Source organism: Salvia splendens, chromosome 7 (assembly GCF_004379255.2).
Source record: "Salvia splendens isolate huo1 chromosome 7, SspV2, whole genome shotgun sequence".
NCBI lineage: Eukaryota > Viridiplantae > Streptophyta > Magnoliopsida > Lamiales > Lamiaceae > Salvia > Salvia splendens.
In genome coordinates this window covers 30245323-30269759 of record NC_056038.1, presented here as the reverse complement: position 1 = coordinate 30269759, position 24437 = coordinate 30245323, and the positions used below count along the sequence as shown (strand labels likewise).

The following is a 24437-nucleotide window of genomic DNA, read 5'->3' as shown; positions in this document are numbered from 1 at the left end:
GAATGTAACATCCGAAAAAAAAAAATATGTTTATGTTTTTTTTGAATTTTTATTCTTTTAATTAATGGTTGATCTTTTTGTGTTTTCTTGTTTAAAACATGGTGTGGAAAATCTTAATTGATTTATTTTATTGTTGTGGATGGGATATATTTTACCTAGGCATTTTATAATTGGGATAATTAATAAATCATGAATTAAAATCCTAATTAACTAAATTCTTTTTTCCTCTCCCTCTTCCTCTGTTTTTCGAAACCCCCCCCCCTCTCCCACTAATTTCTCAACCTCCTCCCACTCCTCACAACCGTGGCTATCTACTCTCTCTCAATCTCTCCCTCCCTCATCACTCAATCTCTCATCTCTCTCGAAGGCTTCTCTCATCGGTAAGCTTCTCTCCTTTCTCCCTCTCGGTTCTCATCTTTTTCTTTCACTCCCTCTCATCGAATGGTGGATTATTCAAGGTGATACGCACTCTCGTTGTGAATCGGAGTCGGAAGAAGAAGTAAAGCGTGTGAATTACGTTGAACTATCCGGGAAAGGTAACCCGATACCCTAACTCGTGATAATTTCGAAAAACATGCATGTAGGACGTTTTTGGATGGTTTAGATGTCGAATAGGATTTGTGGCTATGTGTTTGTGTTGAACATGTTTTCGGTGATAACTGACAGTGGGTTCCGACCCCTTTTCGACTGAGCAGAAGATCTCCTTTTGATACGAAATTTTAACTGTATAAACTTGGATGTGTCTTGGGTGTGGTGTGTAAATTTCAGCTTCTTTGGAGGTCGTATGATTTTTTTATGATTTTCGCAAGTAAACTGCGCAGTTCTGCGAGTTGTGTGTTCTGGGTGATGTATGTGTGTGCAATGGGGGTGTGTCTGAGTGCTTCGTTTTTGTGAAGTCTGTGGGTGTGTTTGGCCAAGAGATGGCTCGGAGGAATCAGCGTTTGGTTCGAGGGTTTCGTGTGTGTTGGCCGAGAGTTTTAGGGTTCGGCCTAGGGCAGTGTGGTGGAGAGTGTTGAAGGGTTGATCCCAGGTGTTTGGGTGTGTTTTGGGATGTAGAATGTGTGGTGTGGTTGTCGTATAGGGTTTGAGAATCGTTGGTTGGGGAAAAACGGGTGTACACATGATCGAGCCAGTGCCGAGCCAGGCGGCCGAGGTGCCGAGCCAGGCGGCCGAGACGGTCGGCCGAGGTGCCGAGCCAGGCGGCCGAGGTGCCGAGCCAGGCGGCCGAGACGGTCGGCCGAGGTGCCGAGCCAGGCGGCCGAGGTGCCGAGCCAGGCGGCCGAGACGGTCGGCCGAGGTGCCGAGCCAGGCGGCCGAGGTGCCGAGCCAGGCGGCCGAGGTGCCGAGCCAGGCGGCCGAGACGGTCGGCCGAGGTGCCGAGCCAGGCGGCCGAGACGGTCGGCCGAGGTGCCGAGCCAGGCGGCCGAGACACCGAGCCTGGCGGCCGAGACAGCCGGCCGAGGTGCCGAGCCAGGCGGCCGAGACACCGAGCCAGGCCGAGACGCCGATCCTTTTTCCGAGCTTTTTCCGAACCTTTTCCGAGCCAAGTGAGCCGTTGCACAGTAAGGGTATGCCAGGAGTATGAGTGTTGTGTGTGTGTCGTGTGCGCGTTTTGGGTACGTCGTATGCGTGTCGGGTGCGTGCGGGGTGTGTTTTCGGGCGTGTGTTTTTTGTGTGATTGGCTTATGAGATGTTGTTAAGTGTGTATACGTGTAACGTGCTAGATGTTGAAGTCATCTAAGTAGGAATCATGCATTGTCGTTAAACATCGTCTACCCTGACTCTAATCATGATTTATTTATCTTTCAAAAAGGGTGATCTTTTACGAGGAAAGTGTGGTTGAAGGGAACTATTTTAAAAGCTAAGCAATCGAGGTGGGCTTTTCTACCCTACTATTTTATGTGGGTTATCTTTAATACGGACTTCGTTCCGGAAATGTTTATGGAGGTGAATTGCTTGTCTTGCCAACTGTTTTGATTTGAAACCTATCTGAAGTGGTTTACCACATATGTTTAATCGAATTCGGGTCTGTTGGGCTGCGAACCCTCAGGCTAGTGTACACGAGACCGGGAGCCATCTGAGAGCAAGTTGGCCGGTCTAGATGACCTGGGGTGTGGCCACGCCCCTTGTCACCGTTGGATCAGATAGTGTATGATGGTGGGAATAAGGGTGGCAATATCTGAAAATGACTGCGCAGTCGAATTTATGAAATATGTTTTAGTGTACTTGGTTATTTTCTTTACACTTAAAACCCCAAGGTTACACTGTTATGGCATGACAAACTATGATTTTGGCGTGTGTCCACTGAGTGCAATAAGTACTCAGCCCTGCATGTTGTTTTCTTAATGTGCAGGTTGTGCGGCGATGGGGATGACGGATGTTGAGCAGTGAAAGCCAAATCAGTGTTTTACTTTGTCTTTTGGATGGTGCCGTGTCGCCATACCCGGCATCATCTGTCTCTTGGTCTTTTCCGCTGCTTTGTAATCCGATACAATGTTTTTATTTAAACTCTGTTTACTTTAACCTTAGTACAATGTTTTGAAGTGAACTTCTTTTAATAAATGTTTTTGGGTCAAATAATCTTGTTCTCCCCTTTCTTCCCCGCTTCTTTGTTCCTCCCCTAGTCGCGGTCCACCGTACTTCCTATCCTTAGGAAATGCGGGCGTGACAATTTGGCCCAAAATAATGGATAAGTGGGCCTAGTATAATGTTTATAACTGTTTGTCATTAACTTTTAATTAACTCCAGCTATTTATTGAAATAATTGGATATTGTCATTACATTAACATGTATGGTGTGAAATTAATTAGTTTCGAATCTGACAACCTCTATTTTTCAATATGTAATGTTTATGGTTCATTTAGTATCTATATTGATATGATAATAATATTTCGGTATATAAAATAAATTATCTTTTGATCTGTGTTAGTTTTCGGTCTGCCTCATTTTCTATGTTTTGATACGCTAAATTAACCCACTAAGTAGGTGGGTCAATTAATCTAAATTAAAAATCAAATCATGATAATTAACTTAGATTATTTTATTGCTTCACATTTTTAACCTCTCCATTTTAATTGAGATTTAATGTATTTTGGTACAATTACAATTCAAACTTAAATACAGACTAATATACCAAACACAGAGTTAAAATATTTATTTTATATTTCTAATATACTAAAACCAGCTCATATTTATTTATTCATATAAAATTAAATAATACTCCGTATATCTCATTTGTTAACTAACACGGTAAATCCCAACTCAACTATCAACAGTAAATAACACAGATTTTAATTTTAACAATTTTTACTGTTGAGAGTCGTACATGAAAAAAACTCTGCGAATTGCAAAACATATAGTATGAGTACCTATAGACTATAGTGTATCGTTTAATGCAATAGAATAGGAGAAAAAGAAAGATGAAAGTCAGTTGAATAATTGGATAATGTGAATCTCAAATTGAGCCCAAATGTTTGGGCTGGCCCTATTAAAACCATGGTAGAGTTTAAAAGTTTATTAGGGTCGTGATTAGGTTCCGCATCTCCGAAGCAAGTAGTAGGTGCTGTCTCCGTTATTGGGACATTCACAAATTTGGTTACTGTGAAATTCACAACAGACAGAGAATGATACAATGAGTGCATGCGCTATTTAATTTGGTGGGGGAACCACGCCCCACAATTTGTTTTTCCATTTATTTTGAAAGTTAATAATTGTAAAATGCAATCATCCCCTCAATAATATCTCTGTGATAAACCACATATTTATAATTAACTCCAGCTATTTTAAGATTGGACACATTAAAGACGGTTATCGTGATTTTGGAAAACAAAAGCGTGTCGTTGCTAACAATAGATGACATGTAAAGAAAGAAAATATAACCCAACAACAAAGGGTTGGGGCAGGTCTGTTGCAACGTGGGGTCGGCAACAATTCCAAATATTGAATTTAATGGATTTTTCCGATTATTATGCGGATGGTTGGGGCAGAGTTGGTCACTGCATGAATAATGTAAGATGATTAAACTAACCTGGGTTCCCTCGAGTACAGTTACCATAGTGCATATTTCTATGCTCATATATTCCTTTCCTTTTAATGTAAAATGAACATTTTCATACTTCATCACACAATAATATTTTGATTTTTCTCTCTTTGGACTGATTAATGGTTTATTTAGTTAAATCAACGATTAAATATATGACTCCCTTTAAAAGTTCAATCATTTCATACACAAACTACTTTACTAAATTTGTGGATACATACATACATACAGCTAGTTAAGTATCTATTCAGTACTCTTATCATAGTGCGATTTTTTCTTCACAAATTACACCTGCTATTTATTGATATGATGGAGTAGTATTTTAATACTAGTTGGTTCATAATCGACAATCGTATTGATTAAAATTTTCGTAGTTGAATAGCAATGAATATTTAATTGGTGATTGTGTTGAAGGTGAATGTTGTGTTGTAAAGAAGCTTGATGTTTATGGAAGTGGACCTCACCTCACTAAATTGGGAGGAGGAAACGAAGGCAAAGCAATGGTGAAGCCATTAAATCCGTGCATCCCTTTCTTGAAAAAGGTATCCACCCTTTATTATTTTTACTTATTTCAATCTTTAAATTAAATTCAAATATTTTATATGTTGACATGCACCCACCTTCGTTCCACTTGCTCCTGTCTCTATAATTATATCATCCATCTCCTTCCAATAAAAACACAACTTCAACTTCTTTTTCATTTTTTGTGTGGTTTTCCCTCATTGTAGGACGAAATACAATTCTATAATGTTAAGTAAAAAAAATTCCATGGGCTGCGACTCCTACCGTTTGTTTGTTTGTTTGTTTGTATGTTTATAAAAGTTGAATCTACATAAAAAGCAATTACACTGAAATTAATTTACAACAAATAAATACATGATTGTATCATAGGGCAAATGATTTATGTAGGGGAAGGAGTTGGGTTGGATTAGTTGGCATTGGCAAGAAAAGTGTATGAAAAGGGTAGTAAAAAAAGGGGTTGGGTTGGGTTGGGTGGTCACTACACAGTCCCTTAACGTGAGCACACAACTGCAAACAATAGAAAAGGCCAAAATCTGTACTAGTAAATAACTAGAGAATTATCACTTTCCCAAACAGATATAGCATCAGTGGAGCAGGCCTCAATTAAACAGAAAAATGTCATGATTTTTCATTCGGGGGCCACATGGAAATTATTGTTCATCCATTTTTCTTTCTCTTGTTTGTTGCGTTTTAGACCCTCCAACGACCACCACCGCGGATGCTCTAATGGTCTATTCTAATGTGATAAGATCGATTTTTTTTATCCCTTATTGAAGATAAAATACACTTTGATAAAATTAATGACCACATATTTAAATAGCAATACATCGAAGTGCAATACATATATGAGTAACACTAGGGATTAAGCCAAAAAAACACACAAACCAATCTAATTTTTTGATTAGGGCCCAATGGCCTCCAACTTAACTCTGACTCATCTCCCATTCACAAAAATCCAAATTATCATAAAGGAAAAAAATAAAAAACAATAATTCAGTAGTGACGATATCAATAGAAATATCATAATCAGCCATCGAACCCGGTCTGGCTCCACACCGCATCCCGGACTCGGCTCATATCGCGCCCCTTGAGCGTTCTCCCCACACCCTCAAACACCGAGTTCCGGCTGCGTGTGTACTCACGCGCCAGATACTCGTGTGGGGGGACCAGCTCGGAGTCGTCCAAGCCGTCATCCGAGTCATGCAAGGACTCCACCGAGTCGACCCGGTATATCTTAGACCAATCGGGCACGTTAACCGGTGCTGACGTGGCCATATTGCGGCCACGTGGCGATCCCTCCTGCAGGTGGAACTGATGAATGATCCTCTGCGACGCGGTGCTTCTGGGGTCGTCGAAAGCTAATGACAAGCCGCCGACTTGGTACCGCGGCGAGGCCCTGCAACCACCGAAGCTTCGATTGCGGTCAGCGGAAGCGCGTGTGCCCCAGTCTCCGTCTGCTGAGAAACCCTCGCCGTTGATGGTGTCATCAGCGACCGACCAGACGTCTTCTTCTTTCAGCTCGGATGAAGAATTCGCCGCCGTGTGGCTACCGAAACTTCCTAAAAAGCGTTCGCTGCGGCTGGTGGTCAGTTTCCGACCCTTGGCCATGAATTATTGCCTAGAAAGAAAACAAAGAATTGGATTCGCCGGAATGCTAATAAATCTGTTTTTGTATGAGTAAAATGGAGCTCTGGCTGGTTGAAAGAGTGGAAAACAAAATTTTAGAAAAAGAAAAAAGAAAGAAAAATGATTAATTAAATATAAAAATGAGGATACGTGAGTAAATAATAATTGAGCATGTATACAGAAGTGAACTGCGATGGCTGCGGTCGTATATATAACGATTTCATTGCGTGAAGAGGGGCGTGGGGCTCACCCGTTCATTTCATTTCATTTAAATCTGGGTTTCATTTTGTCTGAATTTCAAGAATGGCACAATATGGACAAGCGATGCATTGTGTTGTTGAGAAGGGGAAGATGGCTACGAAACTGTAAAATCGAAGACCAACCTCCATGACGCGCGTGGTACGTACGTGCGTCTTACTTGAAGAAAGCTTGTCTTGTCAGGATTCTTGCTAATGACCACAGATGATAATTACCTTAATACTAGTCCCTCCTCTCTTTTTTTTTTGTATTTTTTAAATAGCAACATGTAAGGACGAAAAACAGATCAATTTTACATCATGCAACTTAAAACTGAAAAATAATCAAGCATATGGTGTGTCAGGGTGTGATTACGATATGTGAGTTGTGTCTACAGAAGAAAGTCCATACGACGAGTTGGGAGGCTTAGATGCCTCAGCAGCACGCGTAGCTAACTTGCTGTCAACTGAGCCTGCTGGCAGTAAGAGTCTCTACTAATTAATCTAGTTTTCTTGATGTTGGAGTGATTTAGATTTTAGACATCCAAAAACGCGGGATGATTTGTTTGGTTGCAGTAAAACTTGGTGTTGGGGGTATTGGCGTTGGAGCCGCAGTAGCTCTTCACTCTGCAACATGCTTTGCTCGCGGCCAATATCATAATGGCAGCGCTTACCCTCCTATCAATTTGACTACCATTCTTGCCCTCAATGGTTGGCTTCCCCAAGCTAGGTTTGATTTTATGAAAACTATTTTGTCCAAATAATTTGGTGTGGTGGTGTTACTAAAGTGTTGACCATTTTACCCTTGCAGCCGCATGCGCAACCTCCTCATTCGTAATCGTCCATCACGAAACAGAGCTGCCTCTCTCCCGATCTTCCTAGCTCACGGACTTTGTACATATCTCTCTACCTCGTTTTTTTGTTTTCAAAATCATGTTTACCAATTACTATTCACTACTTATGTTTTGGAACAGCGGATGTCTTCGTTCATCAAACCCAGATGGACAGAGCCCAACAGTCTCTTAGCTCCTCCGGTTTTCAATATATATTTTACCAGGCATATGAAGGGTACCTGTAAATTTATCATCCTAAATACAAGTAATGATATCTCAAGGATTTTTGAGTCATTTTGCTCGTCTTCGTGTTGTAGGACCGGACACCATCTTTCGCTTGATCACGAGAGAGCACATATCTCAAGCACTATTTGTGAAATTTTAGTACTACTATTAATTAAAATATAAATAAACATTAAAATCAATTTTTGCATGGACCAACGCACCCCATCCCTCAATTTTGTGTTATTCACAAATGCTACGACTAAGATGAGTGCTTGTGCTCAAAATTGATTGAGAAACTTATCGATGAGAAATGAAGCATGGGATCACTTCTTCATCAGAACTCATTTTAGATTATGTTAAAAATTAAAATGTATTTTCAATGTCACAATTAATGTTTATACACCGTACTATAGCTGATAGAGCAAATATTATCGGCAGAACATATGAAATCCATGTTAGTTTGGTATTAATGAATATTTGACTAATTAGACAACCTTTGACTTTTGAAGAGCTCAAGTTTTTACTTTGCCCCCACACCCCACGTGGACGTGGGTCCCACTATTTTTGCTTATATGTCCAGAAGTAGACACATCATGAAGATGTGAGTCCCGAATTGTACAAGTCACCTTCTGCCACGTCAGCTTGGTAGGACGTTGCATAAAAGTTTGAGATGTGACCATAATATGTTTCTTTTAGAAGAATGTGACCTTAAAATAATCACTCACCATTTCTTTTGAGGGAATTCGACATTGTGGTCGTTCGTGGGTATATACTGCAAAATGTTGTTCCAATATCGTGGTTCACAGCATATACTCCCTTCGTCTGAAACATGTTTTTTTGCACGAGATTTTATGTACTGTATTGTTTGATAAGTTAATTGAATATAATAATGTAAGAGTGAGGGAAAAAATAGAAAAAGTAATATTTTTATTTAAGAAATGTGTCATTTAGAGTGACAGGTTCCTCACAATAGTAGCGAACAAAGAAAATGCATCACTTAGAATAGAGCGGAGAGAGTATTAAAAAGAAGGTTAAATCCTCGGAAAATTTACAAATTTGATTATTTTATGATCAACTAATCACTCAATTTTAAAAAGATACTGATTACTCCCTCTGTCCCACAAAGATTATCTCATTTTTCCATTTCCGCCCGTCACACAAAATTTGTCCCATTTAACTAACTTATTCCTACTCACATATTATTATAAGACTAATATATAAAAGTAGGACCTATGTTATGATTACGAGCAGGTTATGATTGCGAGAGTGTGGATGAGTATTTGATTGGAGAAGAATCAAGAATGTTTCGCAAAAGAAGAAATCTTAATGAATTGAGAGAGAACGAAAATCAGCTGATGTGTTGACTGAAAAGAAACAAACCAACGGCTATTTAAAACTAAGCTAACTAACGGTCGAAAGAATCGAACGCTCAGGATTTAATCCATCTTAAAACGCGAGATCCGACGGTTGCTGAAGCGTCTCAGCTTCCTCGACTTCTTCAGTGTTGATGCAGCTCATTTGCAGCTCGATTCATCACTTAACTTCTACAAACTCCACCTTGATGACTCGACTGTCAATCAGCTGCCCTTCTTGAGATTTATCAAACTCATACACAGCACCAGCTTCGCCTTTGGTATTGGTTTAGTCAGCATATCTGCTGGATTATCTGTTGTGTTAACCTTGAAGACCCTTATCTCTCCATCTTCTATCCTCTCCCGAATGAAGTGTAATCGCACATCAATGTGCTTACTTCTTTCATGGTATACTTGATGTTTAGCCAAACATAAGGCACTGTTATTGTCACAGCCTATGCTCACTGATTCTTGAAGTATACCAAAGTCTCTCAATATGCCTCTGAGCCATGAACTCTCCTTCACCGCTGAGGTTAATGCCATGAACTCAGCCTCGGTTGTAGACAACGCAACCACCGATTGCAAACTGCTTTTTCAGCTGATAACCGAGCCAAATAAAGTGAATAAGTACCCTGATTGTGATCTCCTTGTATCCAAATTTCCAGCAAAATCAGAGTCACTCCATCCCACCAAAGCATCTCCCTTATACTTATTGCCACCATCAAACATGATTCCATAATCAGTGGCTCCTCTCAAATACCTCATCAGCCACTTCAAGGCAGACCAATGTTCCCTACCGTAGTTAGTCATGTACCTCCTAGTCACTGATATGGCTTGTGCTATATCTGGCCGTGTACATATCATGGCATATATTATACTGCCAAGATATTCGCATAAGGGACTTTCTGCATCTCCATTATCTCAGATTCTGATTTCGGTTTCTGCTCAGATGTCAGCTTATACTGATGTCCCATTGGCACAGCCACACTCTTGATGTTATCCATCTTGAACTTCCTCAATAATCTGGATACATAATCATTCTGAGTGAGCCATATTTGTTTGCATTCTCTATTCCTCACAATAGTCATTCCCAGAATTCTTCGGGCAGGCCCTAGATCCTTCATTTCAAAGGCCTCACTAAGATCCTTCTTCACTTGTTGGACTTCATTCACATTGGCCCCAGCCAACAACATATCGTCCACATACAATAACAAGTAGGCAACTGCAGCTCCACCTACATTCTTGATGTACACACACCCATCATAAGATGATTTCAGAAACCCAGAATTCTTCATATGCTCATTAAACTTCATGTGCCACTGATGGCTGGCTTGCTTCAACCCATAAATGCTCATTTTTAACAAGCAAACCTTGTTCTCATCACCAGCCTTCACAAAGCCCTTGGGTTGAGCCATATAGATAGTCTCCTTAAGCTTACCATGTAGGAAAGCCGTTTTAACATCTAGTTGTTCTAGTTCCCAATTCTTTCTTGCCACAATAGCCAATAGAATTCTGATAGAAGTATGTTTGACCACAGGGGAAAACACCTCATCATAATCAATCCCATACTCTTGTGTGAAACCCCTTGCAACTAACCTTGCCTTGTATCTCAGTTTCTCACCTTCTGCCCCTTCTAATTTTTTCTTGAATATCCATTTGCAGCTCACAATCCTCCTTCCATCTGGTCTCTCAACCAGCACCCAAGTCCCATTTTTTAATAAAGAATCAATCTCATCAACCATGGCTCTCATCCACAGTTCCCATTCATCACTGCTAACTGCATCTTCATAACTGCTTGGTTCAGAATACTCCATTTCCTCAGCAGCCATTAGACAGAAAAATAGATATTCTGCATCAGAGTATCTGTTGGATGGCTTCACAGTCCTTCTCACCCTATCCCGGGCTAACCTCCAACTTCCTTCAACACCAGAATCTATCTGCTGCACTGGCTGCTGCACTGGCTGTGATTGTGATTGAGAATTGGTTTCCGTGTCAATCACATTGTCCTCCACACTATCTTGAATATTAGGATGCTCCACCTCAATTCCATCACTCTCAAACTCAGTTGCCCTTGCATTATCATCAGAGCTGGCAGTACTTGGCCCTTTCTTGAATGGTAGATCATGCTCCCAAAACACAACATCTCTGGAGATAACTATCTTCCCATTACCAGGCTCCGTGCACCAGAGCCTATATCCCTTCACTCCCGGTTGATAGCCAAGCATGATGCACCTTATAGCTCTAGGTTCAAGTTTTCCCTGCCTCACATGTGCAAAGGCTCTGCAGCCAAAGGTTCTTAGATTCCCATAACTGCATTGTCTCCCAAACCATTTATTGTCTGGTATCTCTCCATTCAAACTTGATGCAGGGCATTTGTTTATTAGCACAACGGCTGTAGAAGCTGCCTCGGCCCAGAACCGCTTCTCCAATCCAGCAGCAAAGAGCATACACCTTGTTCTCTCCAAAATGGTGCGGTTTGCTCTCTCAGCAACACCATTTTGTTGTGGATTCAGAGGAACCGTTTTGTGCCTTTTGATCCCTTTTGACTTGCAAAACACATCAAAGTCCTTTGATAGATATTCCAGACCGTTGTCAGTCCTTAAGCATCCCAAACTTTCCTTCTTTTCTGCCTCTACCTCAGTGCACCACTCCTTGAATCTTGTGAGAGCCTCTGACTTTTCTTTCAACACATAGACCCACATTTTCCTGGAGTAATCATCAATAATGCTCATGTAGTACTTCCCACCTCCAATGGATTGAACTTGGGCAGGCCCCCACAAGTCACTGTGGGCATAATCAAGAGGCCGGGTGGACGTATGAATGGCCTTTGGGAAGCTCAGCTTCTTAGCCTTCCCAAGTACACACTCTTCACATTGCACTGATTCATCCTTAGCTTCATCACAGTGGATAAGCCCCTTCTTCACTAGCTCTTTCACAATACCAATGGCTGGGTGTCCCAGCCTAGTATGCCATGTTTTAAGATTCTCAGTGATGAGTACACAGGCTTCCTCAGTGCTATCATTCTGGATACTTGCTGCCATGTAATACAGACTGCCAAGTCTCCTAGCTTTCAACAGTATCTTCCCTGCCTTGCTGATGACCATTACACCACCCTCAGATACAAATTTGCAGCCCTTCTTTTCAAGAGAGCCTAGAGATATCAGATTCCTTTTTATCTCAGGAATGTATCTAACATCACTGAGCAACACAATGCAGCCATTCTCAGCCTTCAGCTTTATAGTACCAATCCCTCTAACAGAGCAGATTTGGTTATTCCCCATAATTACTGATCCGGAGGTCTCCTTTAAATCTTCAAACCACGCAAGATTGTGACTCATATGGAAGCTACAACTCGAGTCCATTATCCAAGAGCCACTGTCATTCTTGTCTATAACATTCAAAGCCACTGGAAGCTCACATTCTTCAATTTCCTCAATGGAATTCATAACCTTCCCACCACCTTCTTGCTGCTTTCTTTTCCAAGCAAAACAATCTTTCTTTAGGTGGCCCGGTTTCTTGCACCAATGGCAAGATCTTGTTTCCCTCTGTTCACCCGGACTAGGCTTAGGAGCTTCACTATACTTCTTGTATGGTTTCTTGCCCTTGAACTTCTTCACATTCAAGCTTTCATGGACTGAATTTCCAGATTTCATCTCAACACCTTGCAGCTCCTTTGATCTCAAGGCAGCCTGCACCTCCAGAAAACTCACCGTCCTTTCCCTTCCATACAATATAGCATCCCGGAGCTGATCATAGTTTGATGGGAGCGCATTTAACAACAAAATCGCTTTATCCTCATCCCCAATCAACACATCTATATTTTCCAGATCGTCAATTGCCTTATTGAAATCCTCCAACTGCTCCAACACCCCTTTTCCCTCCAAGAACTTATAGGAATACAATCGCTGCTTCATAATCAATCTATTCGCAAGCGACTTAGTAAGATACAAGTCTTCCAGTTTAGCCATTATACCTGCAGCCGTTTTCTCCCTTGCAATCTCTCGAAGCACCTTATCTCCGAGGCAAAGGACGATCGTGCTATACGCCTTCGCCTCAAGCTCCGCACGTTGCTGAATCGCTTTTTCATCAAGATCTTTGTCCTCCGCCTCATTTCCTATTTCTTTTGTCGCCAGAGCAGATACAAGACCTTGTTGGGTAAGCATAGCCCTCATCTTCATCTTCCACAGGGCGAAATCGTTCTTGCCGGTAAATTTCTCCGCCTCAAACCTCGATGCCATCTTTGTCGCAGATCCGCCTCCTTCTCGCAAGAATTGAATCGATTCTCCAATTTGCGATTCCCACAGACGGCGCCAATTGTTATGATTACGAGCAGGTTATGATTGCGAGAGTGTGGATGAGTATTTGATTGGAGAAGAATCAAGAATGTTTCGCAAAAGAAGAAATCTTATTGAATTGAGAGAGAACGAAAACCAGCTGCTGTGTTAACTGAAAAGAAACAAACCAACGGCTATTTAAAACTAAGCTAACTAACGGTCGAAAGAATCGAACGCTCAGGATTTAATCCATCTTAAAACGTGAGATCCGACGGTTGCTGAAGCGTCTCAGCTTCCTCGACTTCTTCAGTGTTGATGTAGCTCATTTGCAGCTCGATTCATCACTTAACTTCTACAACCTACATTACACTAACTTTTTCAATTCACTTTTCATTACATTTCTTAAAACTCGTGCCTGATCAAAGTGAGACAATCTTTGTGGGACGAATGAAGTATATCATAACTTTAACATTTTTTTCAATTATCTCATAGTTTCATATTTGCTGGAAATGGTGTACATTGTGAAAGCAGAGAATACTATTTGAACAAAATGTCGACTACATTTAGTTAGTACGTGTACACATCGTATCAAGAAATTAATGTAGCAAACCAAATTTTATTACCATGAAACAGTTAAGAAAATGTCAAAGTATATGCTAATTGACTGTGTTTTAGAAGTTGCGAAATTGACCAAATACTACTTTTTCGGCAAATTTAAAAAAAGTTTTCAAGGTTCCATTAAGATGGAGTAATAACATAATTATACCGAATTAACAAGTCAAATAAACTAAAAATGTTAAACAGAAAAAGCTCAAATGTATGTACTCTTTTGAATAAGTGTTTCATCTTTTTGGGATTTGGTCAAAGCAACCAAAGAATTACACAGGTATTTGGCAGGCATCATACAATTGGAAACATTTAAAAATCGTAAATTAGATGTAAATTGAGCCGAGAGAGGAAAAAGCATAATAACATTAACAGGCAGCCCCACAAATTTGAAGGGAGAAAGGGTGATGGCCTTGTATTACTAATATGGAAAAACAACAGAAGAGAGGGGGTTTTGTTAGAGTGCGGAGGGGTACAACAGATTAAGGCAGGGTCCCTTTATTGGACGGCCGTGAATAGAGTTGAGCGGGTCCAGAATATTACTCGTCGTCTACGAAAACTAACGGAAAACCTTATCATGATTTCACCATCACACCACGACGGGTCCCACACACCCGCACCACTCCAAATTTACCACTTCTCATTTAATCTGTGTTTCATTTCTGCATATGATATGTAATGACGAGGTTGGTTAATGGTTATATTGCTAAAAGTTACTCTTATTGGTTTTGGTTGTTAATGACAATGACGAGGTTTTTTGTAATGCTAGAGTTAAAGCCATATGGAGACACGTCATTGCCTTTGATTTTGGAAGTGTTGCGGACCACGCTCACTTTGGCTTTGTCGGTCTTGCTCCTCTCACTTTGGACTTCCAATAAAATGTCGCTTTTTATTGAAGAACACATTTTAATTTTATTTAAATGGGTGTATAAAATGAGAGTAAAGTATAAATAGAATGTAATTTTTAAATGAAAATTAAAAAGCGTGTAATATTCAGTGGGGCTCTCTAAAACAAAAGAGAGTGCAATGTTTTTGGGACTAAGTGGAGCACTAATTAATTTGTTGGAGTTATATTTACTTGAGCATCGACGATTGAATTTATAACTGAATATATTTTCAGATTAGATGATGCTCGCTAAAGTTTTAGATGAGAGAGATGTTGTTTCCAAATGATATACTATTACTCTGAGTCTCTGAATGATATTTTTCAATTCAAACCATTTACTACTATTTATAATTTTATATTATCTTGACATTTTAACATCTAAGCATAATTATCTCCACCTCTGATTTTTGAGCATCCATATATTTTCATTCAAATTTATGAAGAAAAATGTTCAAAAGTTAGAGCTAATATTTCAAATTCTAGATTAAATATGATAATGCTAAAAGGCCAATTATGACTTTTCAAGCTCTTGCATCACGATGTGTATAAATCAGAGGTGATATGTCAAGCTTCAGACAAACTGATGTTTCAAAATCAAGAGTCATATAATATAAGTATTTTGAGTTTGGGAGATTATTTATTCTTACGAGGTCTAAATGAGATTATGTGTGTATGGAAAAATGTGATTTCTACTAATTTATTATATGTAAGGTTTTTAGAAGATCGTACAAGATTAATACAGTAAATTTTAAATTAATATATATACTTGACACAAATGCGACATACCAATCATCCAACATATCAGTTATCCAGCATATCCTAAGTCAAATAGACATGAAGTATTCAATAAAAGTTAATAGAAAATTGTAATTTTACTTTCGCAACAAGAAATGAATCTTTAATTTGCTAAAATGATTTAGATTTATATCGTTTCACATGCGCCATCCATTTAATTTAGTGAAATTAAACTAACTAAAGAACAATGCCAATAGATTGCGAATATTTATAAAGTGATCTCGACAAAGGTTTACACGCATTATACTGAATTACTAGTATTATTTAACAATTTATACAGAAAGGTAGTAATTAATAGTGAGATTTTTAAATGCATATTTTGTCACGCTGACTCACGCAGCTTATTGGAATGAATCCCCATCCTATAGTCGTGCTATCCATAAAATATTTTGTCACGCAGCTTATCGTCTGGATTACTAGACACAATTTTGGGATAGTCCAGTATCAAGGTGATAATTTGACTAATAAGACATTTTGACACGTACAAAAAATATCATGGTTTTAAAAAAAATATTGTGGCTAACGTTTTTCACTTTCTTATGGTCGGTTTCAGGGAGGGATCCAAAATTTATAGGAAGGGGGGCAATTTATTTATGAAGATAATTTAAGAATTTGAGGAATGACATTCAGGGAAAAATTGAAAAAAAATGCAATATATGTATAGAGTACTTAGAAAATATGAGGTGGGGCATATGCCCCTCCTAAGCTCCATGCTGGGTCTTAATATTGGTTGTTCATATCAGTTGTGCAAGGTTTCCAAAGAATTATTTCATCTATAGCTAGTAAATCATATAAATTCCTATGTTGAATTAATTTATAGTATTAATATTTTCATAAATGAGAGACGACTCAAAGTTTTGAATGAGATCTCTTTTTCATATGTTATGATGATTCAAAGTGGTGTTGTGGTAAAAGAATTATGAATAAGGTGTATTTTTAATAGTTTGTTTTATTGGGAAGTGTTATGTACGTTTATAGACTACTTCCTTCGTCCATTAATAAATAATTTATATTATTATTATTTTAATTCTGTATGTTACAATGAAATAATTATTTCACTTTTAATGGTTTAATAAATAGATCTCATATTACATTAACTTTTTTCAACTACTCTTATTTTCTTTTACACTTCTTAAAATTTGCACTAAATCAAAGTCAGAGCATTTAATACCAAATGAAAAGAATATGATTTTAGGATAAATTTTTATGATTGGTTTATAAAAAAAAGGAATTTTACATAGTGTCGTTCCACTTAATTATGAGAGATTTGTTTTTGTAATTTTTAAGAGTAAAATAAAGAATATATTAGCTATTTAGTCATACTTCAGAAAAAAAATATGAATACAAAATTTATACTCCACTGCTTTATTCACAATTTCTAGTCTTATTTTCTTATTTTGATCTACTTTATAAATAAAAAGATCTAATTTCATTTTTAAATATGACTTGCATTTTATTTTCTTTTTCCCTACTTGTTTACACTTTTATTTATTCACATATAATTAGTAATACTATAATAATCACTTTTATCTTTTATTTTGTCAAGTTTATATTAAATATTATCTATTATAGTATTATAAATGGACAGTATTAAATATTTTGAAATTATGCCAATTGCTAGGCCACACTTGCTAATTTATTGCTGTTAAAATTTTTTGAGGACAAAGTTAACCCTACATTATCATTTGGGGGCTGGGGCTTAGAGTGTCCACAGTGGGGGAGCCGCGGCCCGGGGCTCAGGTGCGCGGCCCCCACTGCAGAGAGCCACGAATCGCGGCTGAGGGCCGAGAGCCACGAGAGAGCCGCGGCCCACCACTGCAGGGAGCCACGAAACGGCGACTGGGGCCGCAAAATTTTAATATATTTTTTTAATTTTAAAAAATTCTTTTATAAATCCTACCATTTCCATTTCCATTTTTTCCACTCCATTTTACACTTGAACACTTCAAAACCCTAATTAAAATCCTACCAAAGATGCAAGGTGGAGATGGTGATTCCCCGGGGTATGGAGACTCGGGATACGACAATTTTCGTTGTATAATTTTCCTCTATCTATAATACGACGGAAATTTATCTTTAATTCACTTTTTTATTAAATTATGCTTATTTTCCAAATTATTAGGCTAATTAAATTTGTTGTAGTTAAATTAAAAAATATAATTAAAAAAAGTAAACAAATTAAAATTTTTTTTGGAGAGTGTCACATTTCGTGGCCCTTGTTGTTTTTGTTTATTTACCATTGCGGAGGGCCATGGAGAGCCACATTTCGTGGCCGGGCCAACTTTGGTGGCCTTCAAGGGCCACCATTGTGGACAACTTTGTTTATTTAGCCAATTGACTTTCGATATACCCAAGTTCTTTATGTTCGATCATTATCATATTTTTATTTATTTCTCTCTCCAACTGTGGCAAGGTTGAATGATTTTATAAGGTTTTATCCTAAAATCAGTAGATAGGAGGAGTGATCTATAAACTTAATTATATAATGATTTCATTATATAATTAAGTTCTTAACTAATTAAGTTCGATATACCCAAGTTATCTATTTATTTGCCAATAATACAATCTTAAGTTCTTAACTAATTAATGGCTATTTATGCTTAGTAAACGTGTTTTTAAGAATAGTGAACTACATATCTGATTTTTCAATTTCCCACAAAAATGGTATATGATCTTTGTTTTACATCATTTTTGGTATCTTGTGACAAAAATAACCATAGGTACCAAAAATGTGATTTTTGAGTCATAGAGGGTATCTTTGGAAATTTCAATTAAATAGTATACCAAACATGTAATTTTTCTTTTTCCATACTCCCTCCGTCTCATAGTAGATGTCATACTTCCCTTTTTAGTTTGTCCCACAAAAGATGTTACATTTCTTTTTTTGAAAAAAGTTGTCTCTCACATTAATATAAATATATTATTTTCTCTTTCTACTTAACACACAAAATAACACCTCCTAAAATCCCGTACCAATCCCCAAGTGTGACATCTACTATGGGACGAAGGGAGTATTAAATAATGGAGTGAACTACAAAAATAGTCACTGGACTATGCATTTATCTCGCAATTAGTCCATGAACTTTCAAAATATCCCCAGACAACCCTGGACTAAGCGTTTATCTCGAAAATGATCATTTTCACTGTTTCTGGACGAAAATACCCTTTGGGGGGGGGGGGGATTTGGGCAATTTTATCTTTTTACCCTTTTAATATTTTAAATCTGATATTATTTTAGTGATATACTAAATCTGATATTATTTCCAAGTTATCATTCCTCTTCCCTTTTACTATTCTTCATTTTATTTCTTTATTTCAATATTAGATTTAATTTTATAAAATTAAATTTTAAATTTCAATTTTTAAATATCAATAAATTTTTATTAATTATTAAAATTACTATTAAATAACAAATTAATAGTATTAGTCAATATTTGATAGTGTATAATATTTAATCAATAAGGTACGACGACGCCTTAGTTTTAATCAATATTTAATAGTTTTAATCATAGATAGATCATATAACACGATTTATTCTGAAATAAATATGCATCTAATGTAAGACTAATATAGTTTTCGTTTATTAATTTGAAAACAATCAAAATTAACTAGAAAATTTCAACAAAAATTCTCTTATATCAAATTTTTAGTAGTATCAAAATTTTAGTCAACTTCATAATATATAATCACAAGCAATTATAACAACCGAACGAAGACTAAATAGAATAGCTCTTATTTTTCTATCATGATTAATCTGTACTTCTTCAATTCAGCTGAATATTATATTAAATAACAAAAAATTAATAGTTTTAACCAATATTTATAGTGTCCATGAATTAATAGTTTTAATTAAAAAAATTTATTGATATTTAAAAATCAAAATGTAAAATTTAATTTTATAGAATTAAATCTAATATTGAAATAAAGAAACAAAGTGAAGGATGACAAAAGGGAAGAAGAATGATAATTTTGAAATAATATCAGATTTAAAATGTTAAAAGTGTAAAAAGACCAAATTGTCCAACCCCCAAAAGGGTATTTTTGTCCTAAAACAGTGAAAAATGACCATTTTCAAGATAAATGCTTAGTCCAGGGTTGTCTGGGGATATTTTGAAAGTTCAGAGACTAATGGCGAGATAAACGCATAGTCCAGGGACTGTTTTTATAGTTCACTCTAAATAATGGAGTACCAAGCATTTGATTTTTTTCCTTTTCTTCTTTCATTTTTCTTCTTAGTTTCTATTTCATCTCCTTTCATTTTTCTTTCTTTTCTTCTTTTTTAGTATTTTATATGTACACCTAATTGACATTCATAATATAAATTAAGGACAAAATACTTAATTAAATTAATTGTTTAAACTAATTAAATCAATTGAATATTTTAAATTTAATTTTTTATTATATTTTAGGACTAAATAACCCAATTAAAAGTATAAAATTATTTTATATTGTTATAAATATAATGCATAATTTTAAATTTTATAAGACTATATTGATTAGTTAATAATAAGATAAATAATAAAATTATTATTATTATTATTATTATTATTTTAATTAATTTAATATTATATAATTCATAATTTAAATAAGTATATTATAATTAATTATTACTTACGAAATATTAATATTATAATAATATAATAATAATTAAGTAAAATTAAATCTATAACTATAATTAAATATGACTCATAATTTGAATTATATTAAAAAATAAATTAAATATTAATTTATAACATAATAATAATAATAATAATAATAATAATAATAATAATAATATATAATAAGAATAATAATAATAATAATAATAAATAATAATAATAATAATAATAATAATAATAATAATAATAAGGAGAAAGATAGAGAAGATATCATTTTAGGTCCTCTTTTCATGTATGCTCAAAAATGCTCTCATGGTAAAAATGTGATTTTTAGGGGATATTTTAGGATGAAAATTAACATTAGGTACTGAAAATGTGATTTTATGTATTAAAAACGATATAAAACAAAGATCAGGTAATATATTTATGCGAAAGTGAAAGATTATGTACTATTTCACTCTTTTTAAGAAATGTATTTTATTATCATATATGTTCTTTCACATGTAAGTCTTGCTATATCATAATTAAGTCTAATGGGTCCAATTTAAACATCAGTTAACAACACTATACCACTATTTAGATTTGCAATGACGACGAAGATTCCATTTTTGGTGGTTTAAATACAGTTTTACTGTCTAATGGATGTCCACCAATCGAATTTCCTCCACTTATTCTTTTGTAGATGAAATGTCCACCAATCAGTGCAGCAAATATTACTAGAATAATCACAATTATTTGATAATGAGATTCTGTTCAAACCAGACATCATAGAATATCAGTGTTAGTAATAAAATTCATGATTCCAAGTACCGAACCACACTTAATTAATAAGTTCAAACAAATTAATATAAGTCATAATAATAATTTAGCTATAGAAAATAAACCAGAATCTTGGCTTTTCACAGACTGCCGTGTTTTCATCTTATTTATACAGCTTGCATATATCTATAAATACTTTAATTTTTTGTTTCTAGGTATCATACTTCAATATACTATATTTAATCTTGCTTTAGCATGTATACATTATACAAGGTCAATTCATAAAAATTTGAAATATATTTACGATTACAAACAAGACTAATTTCATTTCACAACGTGAATCAAATGAGCCAAAGAAAGTAGTAGTATTAATAATCATGTACTACTACCTTCATAAAAAATTAATTGGTAGGAGTATTATGATGAATCCTAAATTAATGATAATTTGCTATGTACATATGGCATGTCTCTGACACGTTTAATCAACTCACTCCAATAGAAGAAAACATTAATCAACCCTTAAAGAGACAGTATCTTAGTTAAGGGAGCTGTGTTTTGATTGGACTTGAAATAGTTACAGACAGAGATTTGGCAAATTACAATCTGTCAGATAAATTGTGACTTGTAATATGGGTATGGGAAATTATTCTATCTTAGTATTATACTCATACTATAGGGATGGGATCCCCTACCGTCCAAAATGTCACAACAGGGGATGCTGCGCAGATCAAAGCCATGCATTGCTGAAATAAAAAAAATAATACAAGTATGTAAAATTAATATAAGGTGTGGAACTGCACGGCATCCCCTGTTGTGGCATTTTGCACAGCAGAGGATTCCAACCCCATACTATATACTCCATACAGCTACAACTCTACAAGGGTATCTAAAAGTGTAATAGTAGTATAAAATACTGTAAAACTAAACCACAAATATAATTCCGAGTTTTGTTAATGCAATTAATACTCCATTAAGATGATTTAATAGTCTATATGTGGTCACACGAACACAGTATAAGGTAGGATTTTTCTTGGTTTTCATAAATGTTAGGTAGTGTAGTAGTCTCTTCTCCCTCTTGTACCTGAATAATTAAGTGCTTAATAAAATCTGTTTTGTCACATTACTTTCTGGGCGAAAGCATAATCAGTAAAGTGTAATGGCAATCAAGACTTGATAATATCATCCTCTCCACCCTCATGAGATGTAGCATACGATTGAGTTATGAGATCATTTTAGTTACAGGGGTGATTATGACTAATTGTCACATGGTTATCATTGAGTTGTGATATTCATTCTCATGGACCAGACATAATACATATTTAATCCCAAGATATAATCTTACAAACCGAATAGCCCATAATGGTAATGATTAATGGGATATAGATAATAAATATAATACCTCTGTCCACAAAAAATAGACCAATTGTTTTACCATTTTGAGTCGTCCATCAAAATTAGACCAATTTACTAATGTGAACGTCACAATCCACACTAAGAGTGTCCACAATAGGCGGAACAGTCACAAAATAAAATCACATTATTAATTAAGAAAATAAAAAATTTAAAAAAAACTCTGGCGGTCTGCAATGCGGCCCCCTGGCTCCCCTCGTCCAGCAGGGGGCCGCCGCGGCCCCACCACCCCCGGCAGCCGCGGCTCATCAGTGGACACTCTAATTCCACCTCCTTTTACCATTACCTACCAATTATGCATCAAAATCCGTGCTATTTACAACTTAATTTACTTTTAGATGACGAAGGTAGCATGTGTGATTAGAAATTTATTGGTATGCAATGCAATTCAGACCCTACACCAAGTGGAGTATACATAATTAAGTAGAAAGTTAGGTTTTACGTAGATTGTTGATGTAACGATGCGTATAGGCCCCATTGAATTGATAGATGCATGAGATGATTAATTCAATAACTTTGTCATAAGTGCAAGTAGGTCGCAGTAGTCACGTTGAGCTAAAGCCTTTCTGCCAATGGACTTTGCTCATGACTGAGGATGCAATTTGACTAATTTTTTTTAATGAAAGGCTATTTCAGCTGTAAATGTTATACTACAAAATAGGCCATTCTACTGCCACTGCCTTTCAATACCCATGGAGTATCTAACTGAAATTCTATTACAGATCCAAGCCCAGTGGCCCATGAGCCCAACTCAGTTATAGCAGCCCAAACACATCCTCAGCACCGCTCATCCAGTAACCCACGGAGGCCCAATTATTTGAAAGACTTCATCTAGTGTTATTGACCAAGTCATGATCTGCAAAGCAGATTGTTATTGACCAAGTCGTGCTCCATTTCATTAGTGAGTTGCATATACATATTGCTATCTTTGTTCTCTTTAAATAAGATCAAACATAAATAATATGTGTAAATTGCTTTGTAAGGCCATCAACAATCTTTATCACTTATCCATCTCTTTTCTTTCACTATTCATAGCTTCCATACCAACCTTTTTTTACTTTATCTTAATCAAGAGACAACACATATAATACAAACCTTCATCTCTTAATCATATCTTCTCTTAACTATTTATGAGTTCTACTATTGATTTTATTTCATTTTCTATTTTTATTTATTTATTATTAAATTAAATTATTTTTTTCAATCTAATTAAAATACGATATTCATTAGACATAATATATTTACACATAAATTAGTTTAATTAAAATTCAAATTAAATTCACATTATAACAAAAGTGTAAGCATGTTATTAGAAAAGTTATTTACTGTGACATTTAATTGAATTATTTTTTTTAATTTAAATAAAAATAATATATTCACATACAAGTTAAAATTTCAAATTGATATTCAAATTAATTAAAATTTTGTAATTTTAGATTGATAAGAAGATGGTAGTAGATCCATCTCATATGTATGCGCGCATGTTATGCATTAACTAATTGAAGTGTACTACTATGAATACTTTCTCTATCCCAAGTTACTTGAGTCACATTCAATTTTGAATTGTTCCAATTTACTTGAGTCTCTTTTTTTTTGCTAAAAACAAAACATTTAATCTCACGTACTTTATTATTTCTTTTACTTTACTCTCTCTTCTATCTCTTACTTTGTTCTCTCATCTACTTTATTTAACTCACTAAACACAATTTTTTTAAACCCGTGCAAAAAAGAAACGCCTCAAGTAACGTGAGACTAAGGGAGTACTTTATATTGAATATTTATTCGAGCAAGGATAACATTTACAATTTTATTTAATCCAAATATGAGTCAAAATCATGATATATATTGCACTTAGTATGACTTACTAGAATATTTAAAGCTAATATATCTTTCACAAATTCATATTTCTTAGAATAAATAGACCTTTATCTATTTATGTGGTCGTAAAGACTAAAGAGATACTCCCTCCGTCCGGTATTAGGAGTCCCGGTTGAGTTGGCTGCGGGTTTTAAGAAATGTTTGAGTGTATAATAATTGGAGTGTGTGATAATGGAACGTGAGACCCATTTGCATTATTATTTACTTTATTCTTTGGATGTGTTTTTACTTGTACTTTTTAGTGTTTTATTTTATAATATTTTTATTTCACTTTTTATGGAAATGGTCAATCGGGACTCCTAATGACGTACGGATGAAAATGGTCAATAGGGACTCCTAATGCCGGACGGAGGGAGTATTGTTTTAGATAAATTAAAATTCAGTCAACACTAACGACA

General features: G+C 35.9%; 1 protein-coding gene and 1 long non-coding RNA gene across 2 annotated transcripts; one reads left to right on the top strand and one right to left on the bottom strand.

Annotated features, from left to right (window-relative positions):
• Positions 1-5331: 5331 nt before the first annotated feature.
• LOC121742579 lies at positions 5332-6379 on the bottom strand. Its single transcript, XM_042135762.1, has one exon. The coding sequence runs from the start codon at positions 6167-6169 to the stop codon at positions 5588-5590; it is 582 nt and encodes a 193-aa protein (XP_041991696.1). The 5' UTR covers positions 6170-6379; the 3' UTR covers positions 5332-5587.
• A 648-nt stretch (positions 6380-7027) lies between these two features.
• LOC121742580 lies at positions 7028-7579 on the top strand. The gene is made up of 3 exons (XR_006038079.1): positions 7028-7153; positions 7235-7317; positions 7398-7579. It is a non-coding gene; the product is annotated as an uncharacterized LOC121742580 (long non-coding RNA).
• The last annotated feature ends 16858 nt before the right edge of the window (positions 7580-24437 follow it).

Coding starts and splice junctions, on each gene's coding strand:
- LOC121742579 (XM_042135762.1), bottom strand. CDS start 6,169: ATGGCCAAGGGTCGGAAACTGACCACCAGCCGCAGCGAACGCTTTTTA.